This window comes from Cornus florida, unplaced genomic scaffold, assembly GCF_030987335.1.
Source record: "Cornus florida cultivar Cherokee Brave unplaced genomic scaffold, ASM3098733v1 CherokeeBrave_3.0.0_Hap2_Chr09, whole genome shotgun sequence".
In the NCBI taxonomy this organism is placed as follows: domain Eukaryota; kingdom Viridiplantae; phylum Streptophyta; class Magnoliopsida; order Cornales; family Cornaceae; genus Cornus; species Cornus florida.
The window spans coordinates 91117509-91133284 of record NW_026775579.1 but is presented as its reverse complement, the minus strand read 5'-3'; the positions used below and the strand labels follow the sequence as shown (position 1 = coordinate 91133284).

The 15776-nt window shown below is 33.0% G+C and overlaps 1 protein-coding gene across 1 annotated transcript; it reads right to left on the bottom strand.

The window, feature by feature from the left end:
• Positions 1 to 4905: 4905 nt before the first annotated feature.
• LOC132275133 (sugar transport protein 13) lies at positions 4906 to 9547 on the bottom strand. Its single transcript, XM_059776539.1, has 5 exons — positions 9302 to 9547; positions 8218 to 8537; positions 7119 to 7243; positions 5988 to 6279; positions 4906 to 5873 (listed from the first exon to the last, which is right to left on the bottom strand). The coding sequence occupies exons 1-5, from the start codon at positions 9432 to 9434 to the stop codon at positions 5178 to 5180; spliced, it is 1566 nt and encodes a 521-aa protein (XP_059632522.1). The 5' UTR covers positions 9435 to 9547; the 3' UTR covers positions 4906 to 5177.
• Between the last annotated feature and the right edge of the window lie 6229 nt (positions 9548 to 15776).

The window sequence follows — 15776 nt, the reverse complement described above, 5'->3', positions numbered from 1 at the left end:
CCATCTGATTTGAGGATCTATCGACGAAGAGTTTCCATAAGCAACCACGAAGGTCTTCCTCCATGTCCTCTGAATCACATTCTAGTAAAAAATCTGCCACCGCTTGCCCTTTGACTACTGTTCTGGGTTCGTATGTGATATCAAATGAGCTTAACTCTATGGCCCACTTCGTCATTCTTCCTGAGAGATCTGGTTTGTGCAGGATTATTCTGATATGGAAAGTGGTTAGAACGATGATAGGATGGGATTCAAAATAATGCCTGAACTTTTTTTTCGCATGCACTAGCGAGAGTATCACCCGCTTTGCCTTTGAATAATGCCTTTCGGCCTCAATCATTGTCTTGCTAACGTAGAACACTGGATATTGTTTCCCTTCTGCATAGCGGATCAAAACACCACTTGTCGCGATGCTGGATACTCCGAGATATAAAAATAGCTTTTCGCCCGGTTCTGGAGCTGATAGGACCGGAAGGTTCTGCATATACTTTTTCAGAGCAGTTAACGCTAGGCGCTGTTCATCCCCCCAAACTTGCCTGCCATGGCTTCGTATTGTGTCAAAAAATGGTTTGCAATGATCTGACAATTTGGAAATGAACCGGCTCAGTGCAACGATCCGTCCCGTAAGTGTTTGCACTTCTTTGACTATCGTCAGCTCGGCATTCTTAGTCAGAGCTTTTGCTTGGGCAGGGCTTGCCTCGATGCCTCTAAGATTAACCACGTGCCCCAGGAATTGGCCAGAACTTACACCGAATGAGCACTTGGTTGGATTGAGCTTCATTCCATATTGCCTCAACACATCAAATACGTCTCGTAGATGTTTCAAATGGTCAACTTTCTTCTTACTTTTTACCACCATGTCATCAATGTAAGCTTCCACGGTCTTCCCTATTTTTCCCTTAAAAATTTTGCTAATAAGTTTTTGGGAAGTTGCTCCGGCGTTCTTGTGATACCCCTCGGATCCGAGACACGGGTTGATCAGGCCCAGGCCCGAGCCTGAGGGAATATCAAACAATAAATATTTTAAAATGAACACGGAATACAAAATGAATTAAGAAATGAAATTAAAGCTGAAAGGAACTAAAAATAGAATCCGCAAAATATTATAATTATTAAAATCCATCAAACCCAAACTCCAAAACCCCATCAGTTTACAACTCGGGAATCCATCTCTAGTGGACCCCTATTCAACATCCAACCGGAAACTAAAACAACTGTAATAAACATCCAGAAATAAACTATGGAGAGAATCCTACATCGTCGGAAGAGTGAATAGAGACCTCTGCTCAGCACGAACACGTCTAAGCCTGGAACTGTCGTGTTCCTGAAAAAATAGAAGTGGGTCAGGCCCACGCACAAGTTCTATACTATTACAATCCAAACAGAGGCCCGATACGCATGTACATCATAAACAATTCAATAATAGCTAATAGTCCGTAAATATATATATAGTCACACTAAAGGACTCTCACTGGACTACAGGCTGGTCTCAACCTGAATAGAGGTAACATGCTAAAACGCACACGAAGTGGGCATGTGTACCTAAACCTAAACAGGGTACACCTTTAACCATCGTATCCAGCTATGCATCCCAATGCATATATGCTCCCTAACCATCGATCCTGAGTCTCAAGCTCATATCGAGGTACCATAAAAGTAATATATTTAAAATCCATTCAAAATCCATAGTAGTGCCGCTCAACTAGTTGTTGCCATGACACTACAAATCCATAGGATTTAACTTTTAGTTAATCCATTCATTAATCCAGAATAGGTAGGTTTTGGTATTTTGAAACCAAACCATCCCTAGTATACCACCGTCCCATACTGGTGTATACTATCCAACCATCCAGCAGTTGATAAGATCGGCAACTGAAGCGAATATCAACTAATTCCATACATCCAATAACTGATAACAACAATAGTGATGTGAGCATCAATAAGTAGAGTAAACATAGTCAGTACATACTGTTACACAAAATCCGATATAATACTAAGTTTAAATATTAATAGTATTCCACATCCAGTAGTTGATATCACAGACATTTGGGGTAAATATCAACAAGGTCCATGCTCCAAAAATTGATACTAGCAGTACTAATGAAAGCATCAAAACAAAACTTTAGCATATACATAGGCATGCTTAATCTCTAATGTTTCACAGACTCAGTAGAGTGCTAAGTATGTTTAAATCTTAATATCACTCAACTCCAATGCATCCAAAACCAATATAATTTAGACACTTGATCATGTTATATGGTGACACATGTATTAATTATATTATTTGTCTCTGAAGAATACAAAACATAAAGGATTAAACCAATCTAACTCTTCCGACTCCAACTACAGTGTTTTAAATTGTTTAAAACATATATTGTTCAAGTGACAACCATAGTTAGGTTATTAACATGCCTCCTGAAGTGTTAGAATTGTCTCCAAGTACCATCCATACACCTCACACATAGCCCTAAACCCAACTGGAACCACAGAGAACCTACCACTGCAACTAAAACTGCCTGAAAACGAAAAAAAATAAAAATTGCATAAAGGAGCCGGCTCCACCCAAAGTGGAGCCGCCTCCACTACCAAGTAGAGCCGGCTCTACTACAAAGTAGAACCTGCTCCACTTTTTAATTGAGCCTGCTCTACTTGAAATAGAGCAGGCTCCTTCCCCTGTGCGTCGTTTTTCCAATTCCGGCGATGTCCGGCTGTGTTGATCCTCCAAACCAAATTTCTTGCTGATTAAAATTAAGTCCTTGGGTGTTCAAAAGTTAATTAACTTCCTTGATTAATAACCACATTCAGTGGGAACAAGAATTAAACAAAATAATTTAAAAACACTTAACATGTACCTAAAAGAAAACATGCTGTTCAACTTCTTCTCCAACTCTGGCAACTTTGTTCCTCCAACCCAAGTTTCCTATGGATTAAAACTAAGTCCCAAAGTGCTCTAAAGTTATTTAAGTTCATTACTTGTTAATCAAATTCAATTAAAACAAGACCAAGCACAAACAGTTTCATCACGAACGGAAAATACATACAATAACCCATACTGTTTGAAACAAATAATTACAACCAAATTAATTTAGCTTTATTTCTTCCTGGAACTGAATTAGAGATGCAAAGAACACAGGCCAAAGAGATAGAGTTAGTAATAAAACTTGCCTGTGAGACTCGGTTCAGAAATCTCAACGTCTTTCTTCTAAGTTTTCCCGGCGCCCCTTAGGTTTTCCTCCCTCTGTTTCTTCTGTCTTCACAACGTGGTTAGGGTTCTAAACCCTTGACAGCCTTATACAGATATATTTATAGGTTTATAAGTTTACCCAAAACCCTAGTTTAATTTAAACCCTAAACTAAATCCTTAGTCGACCCATATGAAACCTAATTAATGCTTAATTTTGTCGGCTACATACGTGACTTCTAAAACCAAAACCCTTAATTAATCCTACTAACATACAACTCTATTTATAAAAAATCCATTTATACTATATTAAATCATTTAACACTTAAATCAATTTCAAGAAAAATAATTAATTCTATTTAAAGAAAACAATTACATCTAATAATTAAAACGCAATTAAATAAACAATTAAATAAAATAAAATGCAATTAAACAAATAAATAAATACCAATTAAATACATGTCACATAGGTAAACAATTAAATAAAATAATTAAACTAAATAATCACGCAAAAATATAATAAAAATAATAAATAAATGCCGAGACTATCCTTTTAAAATTAGGGGTATTACAGTTCTTCAGTCCGAATGGCATGACTTTGTAGCAATACGTCCCGCGCTCGGTAACGAAAGTAATTTTTTCTTCATCAGCAAGGTCCATGGAGATCTGATTATAACCTAAATAAGCATCTAAAAAGGTCAAACGTTCATATCCAGTAGTTGCATCCACCATTTGATCAATCTTTGGCAGCGGGAAGCTATCATTCGGACAGGCTTTGTTTAAATTGGTGAAATCAATGCACACTCGCCATTTCCCATTCTTCTTCTGCACAACGACAACATTTGATAACCAGTCAGGGTAGTACACTTCTCTTACAAACCCCGCATCAAGCAGCCTGTCAACACGATTACAACACAGACACGATTAGAGTTGACACGAACACGACATGATTATTAATCGTATCTAAGACCCTTGACAAGAACACGATATGATTATTATACGTGTAACACGACACAACACGCATAACCTGTTTAATAAATGGGTCAAGATTTGACACGACGCGAAAAGACACATTTAAGTTATGGGTCAAGATTTGACACGACGCGAAAAGACACATTTAAGTCATTTTCGACACGAATACGACATATTTTGCTAAATGGGTCATTTTTGACACGAACATGACACGTTTAGTTAATCGAGTTAATCATGTTATAATCGTGTTTATAGGGTCAAACACGAACACGACACGTTTAGTTAGTGGGTCAATCCGTATCGACACGATTATGACACGAACACGATTAACCCAAACCCTAACCCGTTTATCTCGTATTCGTGTCATGTTAGCGTGTCGTGTCAAATATTGCTACCCCTACCTATAACATCAAGTGGGTGATGCTTAATTTCCAGATTCCGTGAACAAATTATCAGATTTCAATACGGATAGAGAAGATGATGATGATCGGAGTGGTCTTCGCCTCCAACTGGGTTCCACCAGCCGCTGGGCCAAAGATTCCTCCTCCCGCCATGGTTGTAATAGTTAAGGTTTCTCAGTATATATATGATTAGAATGAAGGAGGAGAACAAGAAAAGAATTGACTTTTATTTGAAATGGAAAGAGTTTAACCATTAATTTTTTATGACTTTGTCGCATAGACAAGGCTCCAGAGAGAGGAGGACCATGAAATACCTCATATATGGTCAATAAGTCAACCAGTCAACATTATCAATTCCCAAAATTAAAATTAAAAAAATAAAATAAAATAAAATTTCAAAGTACTGATTCTGCTCCCCCAACAATTTTCAATCTGCATTCGCGAACGCATGGGATGATAGTAGCAGAATAACATAAAACATTCCAAGTTCCTAAGATCAAAATATAGACAACAAATGAAATTTGTATACGTTCCTATTCATTTATTTATGTATCCAACTAGCATACATTACATAGCCCAAAAAGTTGCCCAATGTTGTCAAGGTTTATAACAATTGGGAAGCAGGATCAAACTCCATTGGTATGACCGTTTTTCGTTGCATCAATGCTAGTAATGCCAATTTCTCCCTTCACATCGTCATCCATGAACCTCTTCCAGTACCAGTGACGCTTCCACACTCTCTCCGTCATCTCCTCAATCGGAATATTTTTAGTCTCCGGGAGCAGAAACAGCACAAAGAAAGACATGATGAGCACCCAACCCGAGAAGAACAAGAATATGCCATACTTGAAATGACACAGCATGGAGAGAAAGGCCTGTGCTATCACAAAGGTGAAGACCAAGTTGACACAAACTGTCACGCTCTGTCCGGCTGAGCGAGTCTCTAAGGGGAATGTCTCACTAGGAATGAGCCATCCTAGTGGCCCCCAAGACCAGGCAAAAGCAGCCACATATGTGCATATCAAAACCACAACCATGACTGCGAAGCCTTTTTCAAGGTTTTCTGAGTGGTCTTTGACCTTGAGTCCCAGTATAACGGCAATCGCTGTTTGTGAAATGAACATTTGGACCCCAGCTTCCAGTAAGAGCACGCGACGGCCTGCTTTGTCCACGGAATAGATGGATACAATGGTTGATAGCACATTTACAGCTCCTGTAATGACGGCTGAGTAAAGCGACGCATCACCTCCAAATCCTAATGTGTTGAACAACACCGGTGCATAAAACATGATTGCATTGATGCCTGTGAATTGCTGGAATATCTGTTATACATTTCAATCAAACAAAAAAAGGTTAAGGTAAGTTGCATAGAAAATGTGACTGACCCTATTCATATGGGATTAAGGTAAAGATAAAAATAATGCAAAGAAGGTAACCTGTAAAGCCACTGCAATGACTAGTTGAGGACGGTTCCTCCTCATGAGGAGATTCCTGAAGGGGTGTTTGACTTCTTTAGCTATACGGCTGGCCTCGACAAGCTCCAAGTACTCTGGTTCAATATTGTCAGTGCCTCGAATCCTTCTGAGCACTGCTTTTCCTTCCTCCAAGCGATCACGCTCTATCAGGCTGTTAGGGGTGTCCACCACCAGGAGGGATCCTACAGTTAGAAGGAGTGCAGGAATTCCAGCCAACCCCAATGACAGCCTCCAACCCCATCCTCCTTTGATCCTGTGGTTGTAATGAAAACAAGAGTGATAGATCAGCAAATAAAAACAGAAAGAATTAATGAGACTCCTGCAACTTGTTGCCCCATGAAACTCAGTTTAAAAAAAAATTATTTATTTTTAGATAATTGTCTTTTATAATTGTTTGAAAACAGTATTTTGTTTTCTATTTTTTAAGTGACAAATCAAGCATCTCAAACACTTCAGATGACAAATCCTATGAGATTCGTTTATCCTTAAATTTTTTGTGTAGCCTATATGTGTGGTTTCTCTTTTGACTTTTCAAAGGAGATAGTGCAACGTTCAAATTGGACATCTCAAATAAGGAAGTTCAAAGTTCAAAATGTATGATGAGATGTGAGTCTCGGTGTTGTGTGTGGTCTTCATATAAAAGTAAACATTAGGGTGTATCTGTTCTGATTTACTGCACTAATTGTGTGCTACTCCACACACTTGGGTCATCTTTTTGTTAGTGTTCTCATTTTTCAATTAGTGGACCATACACTAATGACTTTGAGGCATGAAGCTGAAATTTTAATGCAAGGATGGGTTTGATATAAACCAAAAAGTCAACAAGTGATCAAAGAATTTGAACTTAAAAAATGGTAGTTTTTCTAACAGTAGCAACCTTCCTCTAGTAATGACACCACCGTCTCCAGATTACGTGTATAATTAACTAATCTTACTTTATACGTGAATCTCGAGTAAGAAAAGTTAATATAATATTCGTAACGTTGACTGAAATAATTAAAAATTCCAAATTAAGCTAGGGAAGATATTTCAATTCAACTATTTCAAAAAATTGTTCAGAAGGGATTGATTGAAATAGAAAAATGAACTTACTTTGCAGTACCGTAATTGACAAGATTAGCAAACAGAATGCCGATTGTGACATTAAGCTGGAACAAAATGTTGAGTCCACCGCGAATTCTTGTGGGTGCTATCTCTGATAGGAACAGAGGAACAGCCTGAAATTCATGCAAATAACACAGTAATTAATTTAATCCTCAGAAATATATATATATATATATATATATATATATAAATGTATGTATATATATAATTTTATTAAAGTTGCACAACCTTTGCATTAATTCATATCACAAGTAATTAATTTAGTCCTCAGAATAAAAAATAAAAATAAATAAATAAATAAAAGTTAAATTGAACGTTACAAATAAGTTGGAGTGAAAAGGACTAAATATGATCACGTTAAAGAGTAAGGGTAAAGATTTTTCAAAGAGAGAATGATTCAAAAAGCAAAAACACCACTGAGATTCATAGCCCCTAATCATTGCTAACTTTTGAATAAAGTATGAAAAGCAAAGTGGCTAAAGAAGAGTTGTTTTTACCTCTTCTAAAAAGGAAGAGGCATTGGAATATGATTTGAAAGATTTATCTGAAAAAAAAAAATATCTTGTCCACCTTTAATTTTATAATCTTATCCTTATTTTATTCCATACAAATTCTTAATCACAACATCAAATGATTCAATATGCTCAAAAAATAAAATAAAAAAATCTACCAATAATTCAAGTTTTCGAAGTTACACCTCCCAAATAACTTAAATTTTTTAGAAGATACTCTCGCTCTCTCACAAAAAAAAAAAAAAAAATTATCCACATGGAGTACTCATTGTCCCAAAAAAAATATCCACATATTTATTACCTTAGGGGGATAATATATATATAAATTTAGGGTTTATTCTTTACTAAATAATTTCTTGTAAGTTAGTTGTTAAGATAGTTTTGGGGGACCACCTATTTTTGTACTTTATCCCCACTTTCCATACGACCAGTGTTGTTCGACGAACTTTAGGCCACAAATAATAGAGAAGCTAAGATATTTTTCACTGTTTTTCTTTATCCATAAGTGCTAATATTACAAAAATAACCTTGATTGATAAAAATGTAAAGTGAGAGATTAATTGAAATTAACAAACCTGATTAGCAAAACCAACTCCACAACCAAGCAAGATCCTCCCAATAATGAGCATAGCAAGGTCCTGAGCTCCAGCATTCAGCACCACTCCGATGATGAAGAAAATCCCGGCAATCAACATGGTGGGCTTCCGGCCAAGATTCCTCGTCGTGTAGGAAGCGAAGAACGTCGCCGTTAAACCAGCTAAATACAGAGATGATGTGAATAATTGTAGTCCTTGATTGTCGTATTTGCAGTAGTTACTGTCCAGTCCCTCTTGAGTCTTCCGGTAAACCACCGGAAAAAACTTCTTCAAGAAATCGGGCATTGAAGTAACACCACCTGTAATTAATTAATTAAGAAATCGCATAATTATTCATCAATAATTATATTTTAGTTCAACAATCATGACCCGAGTTTCAAAGTATGGAGTAAATCAAAAATCTTTCTCTGAATTTTTTAGTACTGTAGATTTTGTAATAGAAATTTGGATTTTCCTCTCTTTTTTAAATTAATTCTGACAGCTGGTGATGATGGAGTCAATATTTCAGGCATAACAGCTACCTATTTTTAAGCATATCTTTAACGAGGAATTTGAACAACATAACATATATATATATACACACACACAAATAAACGAATCTGAAAATAGACAGATTACCTTTATATAATTATAAAGCCCTTTATTATAGTAATAATCGTCACTTAAGTGACTAAAAACCAAACACTTTTTAAAAACAATGATTTAATGCCCATAATAAACATCGAATTACCAAATTAATCCCAATAAATATATAGAGAGTATTATCTTGTGAAGATAGAGAGATTCACAATATGATTTAATCGTAAAAAGGGTAATCACTAAAATAAATAAATAATTTATATCCAAAATTTTTATTCACAACATTTGTACGTTTATATATTAATAAATAAAAAATATATAATATCATTTGCTTAAAAAATTTCTCATACATAATATATACATATATATATATATTCTTACACGCAGTTGAATTACCCAAATCTAAACATCAAAGATTACTGCATTAGTGCAAGAATAATCATCAGTGACCAAATATATATATTGAGAAGGATTAATAATAAACCTGAAACGCCGACGTCGTAACCAAACATGAGTCCACCGGTGGCGGCCATAATGCAGGAGATGATGACGATGGGAGTGATCTTGGCCTCGAACTCGGTTCCACCGGCCGTAGCCGCGAATCCTCCACCAGCCATAACTGTAATATATAGTGGAAACTATATATATAATTTCTGTGTATATGTATAATATACGGTTAGGAGGAAGAAGAAGAAGAGACAGCTGATTTAATGAGAGATGGAAATGGTTTATGCAATTGGGATGGGTTTATATAGATGGAGTGATGGGACCATAAAAGAGCACGAGCCACGAGCTGTCTAAGAAGATAGATGCATTGGTTGATCAGTCAACCGCCCACAGCTTTACACGTGTACACACACTACTTCGTTCCTACTTGGCGGCTATTCTAGCCAATAACGTCTCTCTCTATATATCTCTATCTCTGTATCAACAGTTTCTGACATCTGTCACTCTCTGTCTGGAGTCTGGACATGTAACTCCTCTATGTGTATGTGTATGTGTATGTGTATTTTAACTATTTTGTGTGTGTGAACGTCTGCATTTAGCCGTGTGTGAGAATCGAAGTTGTCAAATTCGTTTGGTTCTGTTAGAGAGAGAGAGAGAGCCAAATGCTCAAGTTGTCTGACTGTGACTTTTATGGTAGGGGATGCTAAAATTCAAGTCAACTATATGTTTAAAAAAAAAGTTGAAAAAATATATATATTGCTACGAATTAGAGCATCTCCATTTAAAAAAATATTTTTGTGTAAAATATACCTAATTTATGTATTTTTTTTTATCTCTAAGCTAATACATTGCACCTATTTTGCATAACTTTTTTGCACAACAACATATTTTCTTTTTCCTTCCATTTTTCATGCCATTAATAAATCAACCCAATAAGTTTGTAAAAATTTTGTAAAATTTTGGACATAATACATGATTGGTTGTTATTATTTTTACACAAAATATATAACATCATATTTATACACTATATATATATATATATATATAACCCTTGAAGATGCTTTTAATCTATCAATACCTTTTTAATTTAAAATATACTATAAACCATAATTAATTAAACAATTTCAGGAAGCTTAATAAATATCTCAGCTATAATTTAAGCGGAAGTTATACAACCGTTGGTTACGACTTCCACAATTAAAGCTACTTTATGGACTCCTATTGGATGACTGATTAGATGGTACTGTAATTTAATATCGTATGTCATTGTAAAAGGTGAAAAATTAAAAGAGCAACCCTACACAAAGTGAAACTTTTGTTCGAATAAATAATTAAATACCAATTAAGACTAATCCAAATGTATCTTTATGTGGGGTGCACCTAATATCTCTTTAATGACTAACAAAAATTTATTTTTATGTGAGGTACACTTAATATCTCTTTAATTTTTTATGATTTTTTAATTCACATTACTTAATCGTTTAGGTATGTTAATTTCAAAAGATTTATTCAAATAAAAAAGCTAATCCTTACATGCAATAAATTAGTTTAGGACGGTGCATATTTGTGTCTTGCAAATTAGAACAAAACTTCGAAAACACAAGACCGTACTAATTGGGAGTAATACTTCATTTTATTACATGCATATAAACTTTCTCAAAATAAGATTTAAAGAGAGTCTTGTTCGACTTTCATTAATCTTTTCGTAGCCCACATAATATTTCTAATCTCAAATCTTACTTGTTATTTTCAAGTTTCATTACTTCATCATTTAAATATATGTCACTTTCAAAAAATAAATAAAAGTTACTCCACCTAACAATATGACACAACAAAAACTAGATAAAATAGGTAGTGATAGCTATTAAAATACAAATTATTATACTCCATCCCAAACAACAGTTGAATTATGGATCTCTTGATGTCTACATGAATACAGATATAGAGATATCTAGCACCATCAGATCAAATGGTGTGACAATCATCAACATATGTTTTCACATAGTGGGAGGTTATGTACTGTGTGATCGCCATAGTTTGTCTCTCTCCCTTTTTCTGGGGCCCATAAAATGGCCTAACATCAGGTGGGTGATGCTTAATTTCCAAATTCCGTAAACAAATTACCAGATTTCAATGAAAATAGGTTAGGACCTTTCCCTTAACTTTTTATTTTCAAAAGCATATACGTTGCTTTAAATATATGCTTTAAAATAGAAAAAGAGTTCAACAACTTTTGCTTTTTTGTGCCCTCCGTCACTTTAATTAGTTCTGTATAATATAAATCGTTGAATCACGTAATATAGAGAAAAACTCTATATCTTCGTATAGATTCGTTGAATGCAAATTTTAATCGTGGACAAAAAATTTAATTACTTAAAAAAAAAAAAAATTTAATTACCACAACAAACATCTTATCAGTCATTAAATTATGAAATACAACGTGCCACTAGCAAGCCTGAGATTTGAAAATTATGCAGTTTTTTTCAATCTATTCGTTCTCATATGACATCAAAACCATGGAAATTATGTACTTAGAAAATGAAACTTATTGAAGTCCACATACGTACCTTTTCTCTGTAAGCAAACTTTGCTAAGCACGTTGTACGAAATTGGGTTTGAAATGTTAAAAAATGGAGGCTCTAATATAGAATTCAAGTTTGATTAGCTAACATATAGTTACAAACTAATTAAGGATCTCTAAGTCTTAACAGAATAAAATAAAAAAATAAAAACTGTATTGTTCGTGTGATTTTGCATTAAACAATTGGATTCGGAAGATGACCGTTTGATAAAAGTCGTTAAATTTTTTTTTATTTTTATCTCACGTACTTTCAAGACTAAAAAAACTGTATTGTTGTATCATTGATGGCATTATACCCGAGGGTAACAAATCCAAAAATAATTTTTTTATACAATAAAAATTAAGTTTGCAAGTAATGTTTTTTGATTTTACAAATAATTTATCAAAAGAAATCTTTTCTGGTAAAAGGTATGAACTCGATTTAAATATTTAATTATTAAATTAAGATAGCTTAGATCTATATAAAGTCAAATACGTCTTTTTATTATATGAAGAAAACGTTTCTTTTGTGAAGAGAGAAAGCTCTCAATTCCAACAATACCAATTTAATTAACAGTCTTAATTAATGACGTGAGTGTAGATAATCTTCTTAAAGGTCAACAAACTCATAAGTGATGACTGATGACGTAAAGGATGATATTAGTGAATGAGATGGAGAGAGAAAAAAAAACGTGTATGTTGTGTCGGTAGGAGGACACAACGAATATGACCATGTTTATTGAAGTCCAAAACAATAGGAAAGCATTTTAGGATCCGGTATTAGAATCCAAACTTATGTTATAATATTGGATAAGATATATATATATATATATATATAGTCCAAAACAATAGGAAAGCATTTTAAGATCCGGTATTAGAATTCAAACTTATGTTACATTATTGGATAAGATATATAGATATATAGATATATATATATATATATATAAGAATAAGATAAGATAAGATCAGATCGATGATGATAAATAATGGGGGTTGGAGAGGCCTTTCGCCATTCACACACAGTCACGGGGAAAGCAAGCAACGTCGGCCCAAGCTAAGTCGCCTCTCCGTAGCTGCACCGTGCTCTATCCTAAGGTGAGGCCATGCTTATCCTAAACTCCATTACTTATCAGTTGCCATGTTTTAAACGTTTTTAATTGTTCCCAAAAAAAAAATAGTAAGAATTGAACTCTTCTGCACCATCATAACTCCGAAGAACAATTTTGAGTTTAAACATCATTAGTTTTTTAATTTATTGTGCATTAGTAATTATATAACTCAAAAGTTCATCAATGATAGTAATTTTTGAAAAATAAACAATAACCATAATTATTTTTTCTTTCTTTTTTTTTTTTTTTTTGGTTGGTTATCATTATTAGTCTTATTTAAAATTTTAAATGTTTTTAATTGTTCCCAAAAAAAAAAAAATAGTAAGAATTGAACTCTTCTGCACCATCCCATATTGATTATAACTCCGAAGAACAATTTTGAGTTCAAACATCATTAGTTTTTAAATTTATTGTGCATTAGTAATTATAAAACTCAAAAGTTCATCAATGATAGTAATTTTTGGAAAATAAACAATAACCATAATTATTTTTTTCTTTTTTTTTTTTTTTTTTTGGTTGGTTATCATTAATAGCCTTATTTATATAACAAAACTATCAAGAAGTTTTTATTTTTGATTAAATCAAGTTCATGCATGATGTTATTTATCTTCCAAGTTCATGATACAAAATAAATTTTCACATTTTTTTTTCTTGATTTTGACCTCTAAAAATAAGGAAGAATGATTCACATGCATTAGAAACCGAGCATACAGTTCTAGGTAAAACAAAAAAAAAAAATTAAGAAAATAGATAAATGATAAAAATTACAATTAATTTTGTTACTGGCTGATATGACACTGAGATAAACTCTTTAATAAATTCTAGTTCTACAAAATAAATAAATAAACAAATGGTTACTTGTAACATTGTTCAAAAAAATGCTATGCCAAATCAATTCTAGTATTATAGTATCTATATAAGTGATAGGTTTGTTGAGGTGGATATTGTACCATAACAGAATGTTTGGTGAAGAGATTGGGCTTGCATTCATTCACTGCTCCAAAAAATGCCAGGTTCATTGGATACAGTCCAGCATGTGACTGATAATCCTTTAATTAATCCATTAATTGGTTGTTGCATTATCAATTATCAATTATCAAATTTTGTTTAACATAGAAAACGACAAGCACAATGTTTTTTTATATTTTCACTTTTAATTAATCAGGAGTACAATTGCGCTTTATCCATTTAATTAAATGCAAAAGGCAAAAAGTTGGCACCCAACGAAATGACATGTCTTGCAATATACAAGGAAGAAATTAAGCTATGTTTTGTAGTGACATCAATTCAAATACTGAACGTTAAAATCATGGGATAATTGGTTAATAGGATCTCCTATCTGTATATACATATGTATGCGTTTATATATATATATACACACACACACATAAAAATGATCTCTTGCAATTTACACAGCTAATTCAGTGGTGAAGAGATTTTAAGGGAGAGTTCCGTTTTCGAATAAAAATAATAATAATAATTTGGTTACTAATGAACAAAAAAAATTATCTACGCCATTTAGATTTGAATACTTTCTCCGTCTTAAAATACATGTTCTGTATGAAAAATATAACTTTTTATGATAGTGGAGTTTTAATAGTTTTTTATTGTAATAATAAGAGTGAAGTTTCAAATATGCCCTTACTAAAAGACAAAATAGTACAAGTACTCCATAATTAGTGCAGTCTTTTTGTTAAATGGATAGTTTGATAATGTTATAAAAAATAATGCATTCAATTTTAGAATGAAATATGTATTTTGAAACATCCGAAAATGAAAAGATGGTACTATATTTATAGAGTAATTATCTATTTAACACTCAAATGATTTCAGTATATATATATATAATGATTTCAGTATATATATATATATATATATATATATATGATCAAGTGTCTTGTGACTCATAGGTATCTCATTTATCTTTTAAAGTGAATGGTTGATGGTTTGAGTCTCCAAATAAGTAAAGTGAGTGTGTGAGTTTTTAGTTAATGAAATATATATATATATATATATAAGATGGCATACACAATCATAATGATTAGACTAATTATAATCTTATCCTGATAATAATGCAATTAAACTATCGGAAAATGTGACAACATTGTACCACTTTGGAATAATGTAAAGTACCTATTAGATGATTGGATTCTAGAAGAAAAATTCAATGTTCCACACTGTTACAAAGTAGGTAAAACAAACTTTCTTCTCTCTTTCGCTTTTTTGTTTGGCTGTTGAGAAAGTAAGTATCAGTGTTGCAACAAAGGGCCTACTGCCATAATTAAGACCATGTTTTAAATGTGCAGTGGACATATAAATTATTCCTCGGATCAATTCCACTTAGCCATGCGTTACTAGAAAATTTCAAGCATGAAATCATGTTCGTTGAAAATGAATAAGACCAGTCCCACAATCATAGATTCATAGGAGATATATATTATATAACTAATACATTGATAAATTCAAAAATATATGTAAATTATAACTTTTGAAATTTTGGTGAAACGGACAACATTTCTTTCATGTTATTTTCGGTTGTATAAAATTAGTGTGAACTATTTTGTGCTCCAATTTAAATGAATTATTTAATTCTGGTCACGAGTCTAGTTATTTTTTGGTAGGATAGTGAAAATGGTAATTAAATGTGAGATAGAGAATTCAAGTTGATTAAAAAAAGTATAATAAGAACATTAGAAAAATTCCATGTTTTTTCTAAATATATATTTTTATCATTTTACACGGTTAATAAATATAAAACACATGTTAATAAGAACACATTTTGATGATGGTAATAAATACAAATATAAAGATGATTCGTAACATTTGTAATATACAGAGAAACA

Coding starts and splice junctions, on each gene's coding strand:
- LOC132275133 (XM_059776539.1), bottom strand. CDS start 9,434: ATGGCTGGTGGAGGATTCGCGGCTACGGCCGGTGGAACCGAGTTCGAG. Junction 6,280..7,118: donor GTCAATTACGGTACTGCAAA/GTAAGTTCATTT, acceptor TTACAACCACAG/GATCAAAGGAGGATGGGGTT. Junction 5,874..5,987: donor TCATTGCAGTGGCTTTACAG/GTTACCTTCTTT, acceptor AATGTATAACAG/ATATTCCAGCAATTCACAGG.